The sequence below is a fragment of the Pongo pygmaeus genome, chromosome 15 (genome assembly GCF_028885625.2).
Source record: "Pongo pygmaeus isolate AG05252 chromosome 15, NHGRI_mPonPyg2-v2.0_pri, whole genome shotgun sequence".
NCBI classification, from domain to species: Eukaryota; Metazoa; Chordata; class Mammalia; order Primates; family Hominidae; genus Pongo; species Pongo pygmaeus.
Window position 1 is genome coordinate 88,906,676 of NC_072388.2, and position 12,592 is coordinate 88,919,267.

At 42.0% G+C, this 12,592-nt stretch overlaps 1 protein-coding gene across 15 annotated transcripts in view; it reads right to left on the reverse strand.

Moving 5' to 3' along the window:
- EFCAB11 (EF-hand calcium binding domain 11) overlaps nt 1-12,592 on the reverse strand; it is a 180,771-nt gene that overhangs the window by 88,549 nt on the left and 79,630 nt on the right. The window contains exon 6 of one of the 15 annotated variants that reach the window (XM_054449878.2): nt 2,177-2,434. The exons of 13 other annotated variants lie outside the window; for them this stretch is intronic. In XM_054449878.2, the coding sequence (XP_054305853.1) occupies nt 2,335-2,434 (100 nt within the window). In that variant the 3' untranslated portion in view covers nt 2,177-2,334. Of the gene's footprint in view, nt 1-2,176; nt 2,435-12,592 lie in introns of those variants that run through there. One more of the 15 variants, XM_054449884.2, reaches the window with a different exon arrangement.

Sequence of the window (12,592 nt, forward strand, 5' to 3'; positions counted from 1 at the left end):
GAAATAAATCTTGGAGAGGGATAAGTGAAATTCTGAAAGAGTGGAATCAAAGAATATCAAACTATTATTTCCAAATGGTTTGTAAAAATAATGTTTCTGGGTTACAGTGTGAAAACAGGTACATTTTAAATCTCCAGGTATTAATAATATACTGGCATTTTGTAACATAATGCTAGTCAGTTAAGGAGTAAATTTCCTTCCAAGGGGTTTATTACTTGAAGTGACTGAAGGATCTTGTTTTACAGTCTCCCCAGTAACACAAACTCTTCTCCATTTTCAGGGCCTTTGCCATCTGGTACGCACTTCCACTACTTTTCTAAAGTTACTCAAAGGTCAACATTTTGTCCTTCTCCTAAACAAAACCAAACTCAGACCTCTTATTTCTTGACTTTTCTGTTCTTCTTGCCATCTTGAAACACTGTCTTCTCTTTGTTTCCATGAAACTGTAAGTTCTGGTTCTCCTCTGACATTCCTTTTCTGGCTTTCCTCCTATCCACTGACATCCTCTAAAGCCTCTGCCTATTACACTTCTCTTTCTAACCATCCATTTATACTAATACGACACCATGATTCCCTACTCATCTAGGCTCTCCATCCTTGGAACCAACCTTGACAATTCTCTTCACATTGCTTCCCAATATCCAATAAGCTACTGAGGCTACCTGATTCTGTGTTAAGATTTGACCTTCCCTTTCTAAGATTTGACTTAGCCTTCATATGTCTACCTCCTTTACCCTAAAAACAAGACCTCATCACTTAAGCCTCGGTCAGTTACTTAGTTCTCTGGTATCTGCTGCAGCCTGCAAACAGATGAAGACCTTTCTCATCATGTCCCTTCCTTGCCCAAGAATCAGTACATGCCCTGCTGAACCCAATCCCAGTGGCCCTTACCTGCAATGTCATTCCGCTTTACAAGTTGCTATGGTTTAAATGTGTCCCCCAAATTTCATGTGCTGGAAACTTAATCCCCAAATTTATAAACTGATTAGAAATGTGGTCTTTCGGAGGTCATTGGGATTACATAAGACCATCAGGATGGGGCCCTCATGAGAGGACTCTCGGCTTTATAAAAAGAGGAAGAGAGACCTGAGCTGACATACATGCTCTTGCCATCTCTCCCTGTGATGCCTTCTGCCATGTTATGATGCAGTAAGATGGTCCTCCCCAGATGCTGGTACCATGTTCTTGGACTTCCCAGCCTCTAGAACTGTGAGAAATAAATTTCTTTTCTTTATACATTGCCAAGTCTCAGGTATTCAGTTATAGCAACAAAAAATAGACAAAGACACAAACCAAATTTAATTCTTTGTCCAAAATTCAACATGAAATTCCTTCTTGGATGAATCTTTCCTTACCTAATCTCCTTCCACAGTGAATTTTAGTTTCCTCAGCAGTCACATCTGGATCACACTCTCTCACACTTGCTGTAACTAAAAGCCAGCTCTTATAGAAACCATGGTATTGTGGGACCAGCAGAAGGGTCTCCATAAATGTTTGCTAAATTGAATTGAATTATATTGCAGCTCTGCCAAAGTTCACTTTTAATTATATAAAGATGGAAAGAAAATAGAAAGCACATCCTGTTTCAACTGTAACAGTTATTATTTTAATTTCTTAAACAGTAATAATAGAAACAGATACTAAAAGCATTTTTTATTAGAAAAATCACTGGGACAAAAATCTTTTAAACATTTTTGTTAGTTTTCTTTCCTGTAACACTTTTGATATATTTTATCACTCTGAATATAGAGGGGATTTTTGGCGCCTGAGGAGCTGAGGATTGATGACAATGGGCAGTCTCACACATGTGAAGGATGAATTGTGTCCAGAAAACTGTGGGTCAGAGAGATATTTTCCAAATGGGAAATGAATTCTGACAGAAAGCTACCTGGTGGGAAATGAAGGATGACTTTGAAAAGCTAGTAATCATGATCAAATTTTAGTTGTGCTGACTAGTCTGAAATACACACATGGAACTACAATACATAAGCTGTTCTTAAAAGAACTGAATTATGCAGAAGAGGAACAAAAGATCTTATAAAATCTGAGCATTCACATCATCAAACATGTTAATGTATCACAGATAACAAGTCTGACTTATAAAATAACTGATGTCTGAGAGCACTTTAGTAGGTTTCTAAATCTTATCTCCTGGAGAAGGTAAGACTAAGTTAGCTCTGAGTTAGGTAAAACTAGCAGGAAGCTGCTATAAGAAGATAGATTGTTCAAAATCATAAGTAAAATTACAATTATACGTATGTACTTACATCTAATTTCCTCTGCATTATTTCTTTCTACTTATATGTGAAATGTTTCCATACATTTACTAAGCATTTAATGTGCATCTTCTATGTGCCAAGCACTATCCAAAGCTCCAGGGAGTTGATGATCTCTGTCCAAAAGGAATTCACAGCCAACTAGGGGAGTCCACAGACTTAGTAGAAAAAAAAAAAAAAATGAAGAGTAAAGGACAGGAAATAACTAAAAGGGAAGAAATAATATGAAATGGAAAATTTTAGGTTTAATCCTAAATTTATTAAACTAAGAATAATCCAACAACTCAATGTTAAAGAAAGCCAGCTAAGAACTCTGCCAACTTGATGATAGTCAGATTCAGAAGTGATCTATATGACCAACTCCTAACAATTCTACAGGAAATATTACACAATAAAGAAAATCTTGGAATTAAGCAGCATACTCTATAATTTAAGAAAAATAGAATGAAATTCAACTGCAAAAGCAAACTTGTTTGACCACCTGGGATGTTCTCCTCTTCCTTGCCAACATCTGAGCCTCTCCCATCCTCTGCAGGCTTTCTCCTCTCACCCCAGCAACTGCTCCCCCTTTTCTAAACTCATTGTTGGTTTGCCTGCTGGCACTAGGTAGTGAATGAACTGCTACTTTTTATTTTCCATGTTATTTGCTTTTCTTCCCAAAGAGATCATATGCTGTTCCCTGAGGAAAGGAAGTGTGTCTTCTACTTCTCCGTATCCCCAGCAATGGGGATGCACCCTGCACATGATAAATGTTTGTTGAGCATATGCTCATTTTATGTTCATATATCTGTGAATATTAATGAATACAGTTGGTTGAGAAAAAAAGTACCTAGGATGAAAAATTGGCAATGCTACATATTTTGCCTGATTTTGAAGTATTTCTGAAGAATTCAATACAGCCTGTACTAACTAGTCAAGTAAAAACTACAAAAACCATTCCAATATTTTTAAAACTGAAAATTCATGTATTCTGAATTTTAAAAACTCTTTAAACTTAGATAAGATAGCAAACAAAAGATCATCAAACTTTTCTTTAACCAATAACCTTTATTTGCATCTTCTTCCACTTCTCTCAAGCTTATTTATAAAATTATCCTAATATAACCAATGAGGAACACTATTTAATTTTTAAATAACTAGTTCTAAATAATGCATAATTGTCCTAAACAAACAGGATTTACATGTTTATGGAATTCCATCCCCAACACCCACATACTTAGCCTATTTTAAATGTCCTGGACCCAAGCTCAAATGCACTCCCTTTAACACAGGAGTATGTCAGAGGCAAAAATAATTGCATAACTGAGCCATACTAACAAATTAGTGATTATACGAATGAGTGTCATGGGCAAGGCTAGTACAGGAAGCACAAGTTTCAGGAACTGTTGGATGGCCCGACAGTCTACCCTAAAAACAATTCCTCTCCCATCTGTTTGCTGATGCCCATGTTTCTTTCTCTTTTTCCCTTTTCTTTCCTTTTTCCTTTTGTTTCCTTCCTTTCTTTTTTTTTCAGATGGGGTCTCACTCTGTTACACAGGCTGAAGTACAGTGGTGCAATCACGGCTTACTGCAGCCTTGACCTCCTGGGCTCAACTGATCCTTCCACCTCAGCCTCCCAAATAGTAGCTGGGACTACAGGTGCACGTCAACATGCCCAGATAATTTTTGTTTTGTTTTTTGTTTTTTTTGTAGAGACAGGGCTTTTTTCATGCTGCCCAGGCTGGTCTCGAACTCCTGGCCTCAAGTGATCTGCTTGCCTTGGCCTCCCAAAGTGCTGGGATTACAGGCGTGAGCCACTATGTCCAGCCACATTTCTTTAATATTAAATTAACAGACAAAAGACTTAAAATACAAATATCCCTATGCATCAGTGTTGTTTGGTGCTTCCCTAGAGCTGACTCAACTTTGTGCCCATTCTTGGTCTCCAGGGTCCCTGTGATTTGGGAGAGAAGGATCCCACCCACAGCTCCAGAGATTATACTCCACCAATCGGCAGGATGCCCTCAGTGACTAGTTCTCAGATTATTAGATACTCCTGGACCTAATAATTGGCTCAGGGGTGTCCCACAACCTTAGAGAGAAGCCAAGGGCTTATGACCGTCTTCAGTAGAGCAGCACTTTCAGCTCAGGTTGGTGAGGTTACGGGTGTGAGGCTGGGAGCCGCTGCAGCCAGTGCTGCATCCTTGGCGGGAGTCAGTTCAAGATCACCACTGACACGGGGCAAGGGCAAGGCTGAAAGAACACCAGAGACCTGTGGCCAGGGGCTGGATCAGATTGCACCAAAGGCAGTCCCACTTCTGCATGGTTCTGCTGTGAGAGTCAACAAATCCCTTTTATCACCTAAAGCAGCTGGAGTTACAATCAGCCACACATTATATCCCGGGAAGAGGCAACAGACTGATTCAAAATTGCATCATAAAGTTCATATAAGTTGTATCCGACAAAGCCTCTCTTGAAATCAGGTGTTGATTTAGAAACTGACATATGAGTCCTGGGTGTCTGAAGAGGGAAGAGATGCTATGGGGAGAGAGAGAGAGAGAGAGACACTTTATTTGAAAAGGATGGCTGGAGGTCTAAAAAAAATTTATTTTTATTTTTGAGATTGGGTCCAATGCCCAGGCTGGAGTGCAGTGGAACAATCACGGCTCACTGCAGCCTCAACCTCCTGGGCTCAAGTGATCTTCCCACCTCAGCCTCCAGAGTAGCTGGGACTATAGGCGCACACCACCATGTCTGGCTTATGTTTATTTTTTGAGATGGAGTCTCACTCTGTTGCCCAGCCTGGAGTGCAATGGCGTGATCTCAGCACACTGTGGCCTCCACCTCCCAGGTTCATGGGATTCTCCTGCTTCAGACTCCCAAGTTGGTGGGATTACAGGTGCCCACCACCATGCCCGGCTAATTTTTGTATTTTTTTAAACTAGAGATGGGGTTTCACCATGTTGGCCAGGCTGGTCTCGAACTCTTGACCTCAAGTGATCTGCCTGTCTCAGCCTCCCAAAGTGTTGGGATAAAAGGTGTGAGCCACAATGCCTGGCCTGAGATAGGGTTTTGCCATGTTGCCCAGGCTGGTCTAAAACTCCTGAGCTCAAGTGATCCGCCCACCTCAGCCTTCCAAAGTGCCGGGATTATAGGCATGAGTCACCGTGCCTGGCCTGACAAAATTTTTAAATATTATCCTGCAATTTTGTCTGATCCTGCTTGACTGTCAGAGGACTTGTGTTTTAAAGGAGATGAAGTTCAATGACAGGATTTTAGACACTGTCAGGGATGGTTGGAAAGACATTTTTGGGCAGGGGCCCTTCTGGGCACCCCTAAATGACACCGTATGGCAAGAGCCCCTTCTGTTCCCTTCAGATCTGAATTGCCCTCACCAATAATAGATTCCCTTCTTCAAGCCCCAATTACACGCATGGTCAGGGCCACACAGTAGAACCTGTTGCTTCCCTGCTTAAAATTCCTAAAGTCAGACCCCATGCCTTTCAGGTTCTATCCCCAAAACGTGGCCCACGAGGCCTGTGGGACAAAGCTGCCTCCTGGCCTCTCCAAGGGCCCCCTCCAGCACCTGCAGGTTCTCCCTCTTCAAGATTCACCAGCCACTTCTCAAAGGCACCAAGAGTGTTTCCTCCCCAGGGTCTTGCACACCATGCGTATTGCCTAAAATGTTCTCCTAAGCCCTGGGCCCACACCCTCGTCGCTTGGCTGACCCAGCCTTGATCTCCTTGTCTAGGCTGAAACGTGTCTCCCTCAGAGAAGCCACCCCCACTCCAGCTCAATCAGGCCCCGGGCTATAATCATTCATGATGTCCTTTGGTTTTCTATGACAGCAGGTAGAGAAATGTGTAATGATCTCATTTTTTAAAATGTTTTATTTATCTATGTTTTTATTTTTATTTTTTTGAGAGAGTCTCACTCTGTTGCCCAGGCTGGAGTACAGTGGCACAATCTTGGCCCACTCCAACCTCAGTCTCCTGAGTAGCTGGGATTACAGGTGCCTGCCACCAAACCCAGCTAATTTTTGTATTTTTAGTGGAGACAGGGTTTCACCATATTGGCCAGGCTGATCTCGAACTCCTGACCTCAAGTGATCTGTCTCGGTCTCCCAAAGTGCTGGGATTACAGGCGTGAGCCACCGCGCCTGGCCTGATCTTGTTTTTAGTGTAATTATTTACATAAGGTCTATTTACCTGACTAGATTATAAACTGAGTATGAAGCCAGGAACCAGGTCTCCTGCCTCACCATCAGCAAATAGGACCTGAATTGCTGAATGATTCCATGATTTCTGGTCACTGCTGGTGCTATACCTTTGTCTTGTTCTTTAGTCAGCGACCCTGCCTTATATAGGCAGTCCCTACGTTTATTACTATCTGGCGTATTGGTAATTCAAACCTAAAATCAGTCATGGATGACCTCAGCCAATCCCCGGCCCTCCCCAAACCTCACCTCAACCAATGGAGCTTCTGCTGGTGCCATCACCATGTTAATGTGTGGCCTTTTTCAGAATCCATAAATTTAGAAACAGTATAAGGAAAGAAGTGATGAGAAGTAGGGCAGGCTTTGGAGAGCCAGCCCCAGGGAACAAGCTCCTCTTAGGGCTGTTCTGCCTCCAACGTGATCCTGCAGCCCCAACACAACTGCCCTTGCATGGCCTTAATCTTTTATTTCACTTTATCCTATGTGCTAAATAATCTACCCTTGCTTGACTTAATATGCACTTAATAAGTATTTTGTTTTAATAATGCAAATGTCTCTGGGAAGATTAAGGAAGTTATCAGTTATGCACATGTTAGTATGAATTAGTTAAATCAAAATACTTCTGTACTAACATCTGCTACGCCGAGGAAATGAGAGTTTTGCTGGGTTGGGGAAATAGGGAGGAGGCAGCTGGTGACTGTGGAGGACACAGTGGTTTAAATATACATAATTTGAAGTGCAAACCACTCCAACTTACAAACCATATCATAGCAAGAGAAACCTTTGGGAACCCCTGTGGCAGGAGGGCACTAAAGAAGGGGTGAGCTCAGCACCCAGAAAGGCAGAAGAAAGTTCCCCCTGCTTTTCTTTTGTATCTCAACCCTAATAAGAGCCTTAGACATCAGGGTATGGATGAACCACACTAGGGATTAACGATGCCTTATGGGCAAACCTGGAAAATTAAGCGCCATTCATTACATTGTTGGGCGCCACATTCCAGGTTCCAGAATCAGCTTCCCAATCATTTGGAAACCAATCCATTCTTAATTGGGGGCTGTACTTCCTTTGTCTCTTGCACAGGGGAAAACCCTGAACTAAGCCCATAACAGGCGTGCAATAAACACCTGTTTAACCGATAGATTAACAGTGTGCAATCTCATCATCAACTCAAGTGAATATGGTCCCTGAAGAGAGACTGGCAAGACCAGTAGGACTAAGCTAAAATAAAGGTTTCTCTTGCTATGATGTGGTTTGTAAGTTGGAGTGGTTTGTACTTCAAATTATGTATATTTAAACCACTGTTACGTATAGGACTATGTGGTCCTCAGAAGTTTATAAAGATACAAAACATTCCTATTAAAAGGAAAGATAGGTCAATTTTGTATGGAATTCCATCAAATTAAGGCATTTACAAGAATACACCAAGATAAAATACTCCGTAGAGTTAAGCAGAAAAACTATAAAAAGCTCTCCTAAAAAGACTGCAACTGGGGGTCCCAGGTCTCTGCAGCACCAAGTGAGTACCTGTCTTCAGGGATGCAGCCAGCCTTCTGTACCTGGAGGAGGCCAGCTCTGGCTACCTTTACGCTGCAGTTCCTTGTTTTAAGTGCTCTGTATGCCAGATTAGTGTATTTACATTTTCTGTAGCCAAAAACTAAGGATAAAGACACTTCATATTCTACCTTTGAAGCCCATTTCACATTAAGTGCTGTGACTTCCCTCATAGGGACCAATTATAAATCAGAAGGAAAATGACATACCCTTCGTGAGCATAACAGACACCAAGATACTATGCAAACCTGCTTTCTTACAGAAACAAATGTGCACACACTAGGTCTCATCCTAGTATGTTAAAGAAATATAGCTCACATCTGTAATTCCAGCACTTTGGGAGGCTGAGGAGGATCACTTGAGCCTAGGAGTTTGAGACCTGCCTGGGTAACATAGTGAGACCTCAACTCTACAAAAAAAAATTAAATTATCCAGATGTGTTGGTACACGCCTGTGTTCCCAGCTACTTGGGAGGCTGAAGGTACAGAAGGCTGGCCGCATCCCTGAAGACAGGTACTCACTCGGTGCTGCAGAGACCTGGGACCCCCAGTTGCAATCTTTTTAGGAGAGCTTTTTATAGTTTTTCTGCTTAACTCTACGGAGTATTTTATCTTGGTGTATTCTTGTAAATGCCTTAATTTGATGGAATTTCATACAAAATTGACTTATCTTTCCTTTTAATAGGAATGTTTTGTATCTTTATAAACTCCTTCTGAGGACCACATAGTCCTATACGTAACAGTGGTTTAAATATACATAATTTGAAGTACAAACCACTCCAACTTACAAACCCATATCACAGCAAGAGAAACCTTTATTTTAGCTTAGTCCTACTGGTCTTGCCAGTCTCTTTTCAGGGACCATATTCACTTGACTTGATGATGAGATTGCACACTGTTGGTACATGCCTGTGTTCCCAGCTACTTGGGTGGCTGAAGCAGGAAGATCACTTGAGCCAAGGAGTTCGAGGCTGCAGTGATGCATGTTCATACCACTGCAGTCCAGCCTGGGTGACAGTGAGACCCTGTCTCAAAAACAAAAACGAAAACAAAAATATCTCTAATGTACTTGGTTCCTCCTCCTCATACTTTAAAAATGTTAAATCCTGCTTATTAGAAAATATTAACCATCTCGGTATCAGTGATACAGTTTTGCTGAAAAGTAGTAGCATGGAATTCATTTTAAAAGGGGGTAGTCGAATCTCAGCAATCTCTAATGTATTGGGGGCTCCTGCCTGGAGGTCACAGATCTTGACCCACTTGTCCTTATTACATAATGTCTGATCACAACTGTAAGACATTGTCACTTGCATGAGGTTAAAAAAAATTCTATACACTCATGTAATGTTACCAGAATTAAAGGATTAAATGACAAAGATATGCCACTGTTAAAAGCATGAACTATAGAATCCACAGGACCGAGTGTGCATTCTGCCTAAGAGGCCACAAAAAGTGACTTCACCTCTTTCTAGGCCCTGCTTCCTCAGCACAAGATGGGGATGGGGACAACAGCTACCTTGGGTTGCTGTGAAGAGTAAATAAAGCAAAGCACAGAAAGCATTTGGTCTACAGTAGGTGGTAAAAACCTTTAGAGAGTATTATTTATGACAACAACATCCTAAGAGACCTCACAAAGAATCTAGTGTCCTAACTCCCAACAACAACTAGACCACACATCAAGCTCTCTTTGCAAGTGTGGTAAGGGCTGGTGAGTCCCCAGAGGCCTTGTTTTGGGCTAAGCTGTCAGCAAGGAGCTGCAGTCACATTCACAGGGGACACAAAAAGCACAGGATTCTCCTTAGAGTTCTGCCACCTGAGAAAGGCTTAAAGAGTCCTTCTTTCTCCTGACCAGATGGAAGGCAGAATTACAAAAGGAAATATGATGGCTTCTTCATTCCTCAAGAACAGTGAGGTTGGTAGAGTACATAGAAGATCTTCCCAAATGTCTCAAATTCCCAGGTAATGCCCCCTCAGCATTATAAACATAGGTGTTTAGCATCTGTTTTCAGAACTGATGAAAATTAACTGTATCTAGAATTAGACATTAAGCTAAAATAATTTTAAAATAATCTTAGATTAGGAAAATACTGGAGCACTTAGTCTGCAATAATTTCATGATCTATCTACTATCTAAGAAAGGTAAAACCTTGAACATCTCCAGTATTTCTCCCAGGAAGGTGGGGAGATACACCATTTTCCTGTCAGACATTCTTGTTTGATATTACAGGGCTTTTACGGGAAGACGCTATCCTCCACTCTACTAAAGCCATATAAGAATCCAACAGATGTTATATGACTCATAGCAATTCAATAATTCCAATTATAAATGTCCCTAAGCTGATCCCAAAAATGTAATATGTAATAGTTAATACATACAAAAGAACATATGTAACTAATAGGTATATCATGAAGCATAATAAAACCAAAACTTGTGAACTCACCCCCAATGTCAGAACTAGAAAACTAACAAGATTACCATAGCTGGCTGGAAGCGGTGGCTCATGCCTGTAATCCCAGCACTTTGGAAGGCCAAGGTAGGTGGATCACAAGGTTAGGAGTTCAAGATCAGCCTGGCCAATATGGTGACACCTCATCTCTACTAAAAATACAAAAAAAAAAAAAAATTAACCGGGCATGGTGGTGGGCGCCTATAGTCTAGCTACTGGGGAGGCTGAGGCAGGAGAACCGCTTGAACCCGGGAGGTGGAGGTTGCAGTGAGCCAAGATCGTGCCACTGCACTGCAGCATGGGTAACAGAGTGAGATTTTGTCTCAAAAACAAAAACAAAAACAAAAAACCATAGCTCCCGCTGTGTTCCTTCTTGATCTGAGCCCTGTGCCACATCTTCTTAAGTAATCACTTTCCTGAACTTTTCATTTCTCATTCTCTTGCTTTTCAAAATATTTTTCTTTCAAATATGGGTCTTGAAATGTGGATTTTTTAGTTTTGGTTAAACCCTGTGAAAATCTTTGAGACCTTTATCTCCATGTGGGTCTGAAGTTGGCAGACAAGAGTGCAGAAGGGACTGGACTGAGATGGCTCAGCTCTCACCATGCTTCCCTAACAAGTATTACATGCCCCACCACTCATCTCCCAAAACAAACTTCTAATGATTCTCTGGTTTCTGCCTATGGAAATCATAAGTTTCCCTACATTCTCACTCAATATAGGCATCTGTCTATATAACTATTATCTGAAAGAGGGTAGAGCCTTTTGTCAACCCAGGATGAATCTCTGTACGGTTGTTTCAATGGGTGGACCTGGGGCTGACCACCTCATTGGTGAGGAAGTCTTCCTGCCTGGAGGAAAGGTAGCAACCAACCCGGGCACTTTCTAGGCAATTATCTGTGAATCCACTGCAAGTCCCTCCCCAACTCCTCCTTATAAACAGGAAATGAAGCAGACCATGACTGCCTGGTTGACCATACGGTTCGATCAATACATTCGCTACTAATTCCCACAGACTTCCCTCAAGTCCTGTTAAGGATCATGATTTCCTTATCCTTCTTCCAGAAAGCTATGCCTCTGGCAGCATCCCATCCCTGTTGAAGAAACTATTAAAAACTGTGAAGGATCTGAAGATGTAGCCTCCTTGCAAGCTGCCGCATGCCACAGGCTCACAGATGCTGGCAGAAGACCCAGGACTACTAGGTCAGAAACGAAGGACTTCATTACTCACGGCACAGCAAGCAGCAAGAGCATCAGCACGTCTGAGTCAGTCCTTGCCCCAAATTCTCCAGGCTGATGCAGCTGGGCCCAGAGGGATGCCTGCATGTGCAAGTGGCTGCATCATAGAAGAACCTTGAGTTTATGGAACCAGGAATTTTTAAAAAATTTTTTGAGACAGAGTCTCCCTCTGTTGCCCAGGCTGGAGTGCAATGGCGCGATCTTGGCTCACTGTAACCTATGCCTCCCGGATTCAAGTGATTCTGCCTCAGCCTCCCGAGTAGCTGGAATTACAGGCACACGCCACCATGTCCGGCTAATTTTTTGTGTGTTTTTACTAGAGACAGAGTTTCGTCATGTTGGCCAGGCTGGTCTCGAACTCCTGACCCTCAGGTGATCCACCCACCTGGGCCTCCCAAAGTGCTGGGATTACGGGTGTAAGCCACAGCACCTAGCCCAGGATCTTTTTAAATGGTCAGTAAGCAAGCTTTTCCGTTGCTCCGGAGGGAGACACTATCTCTGTCTCTGAAGGCTGTTCTCTATAAAAACATCCTTGAAAAGATACTCTGGGAAGAAGGGCAGCGAGTGCCTCACTCATAAACCATGTGGAAATGAGAGAGGCCTGTGCAGAACAGGTTCCCATCATATGTTATACGTCAATAAAAAATTTATTTAGATATATTTTATTATATGACTGCTTTAATTTTGTCTTGAACACACAAACATCAGTCATATTTACAGAGCCTTTTGGAGGAACGTGTGTCTGTGTGCAGCAAAGGATTCTTTAAAAGATGGGTATTTGTTAGTTGGCACATATGAGGTTGGTAGGTTCAGGCATTCAGAAGTTTTGAGGGGAATCTTTCTGACTTTTTTTTTCTATTGAGCAGGGACAATAATTTTTCTCTG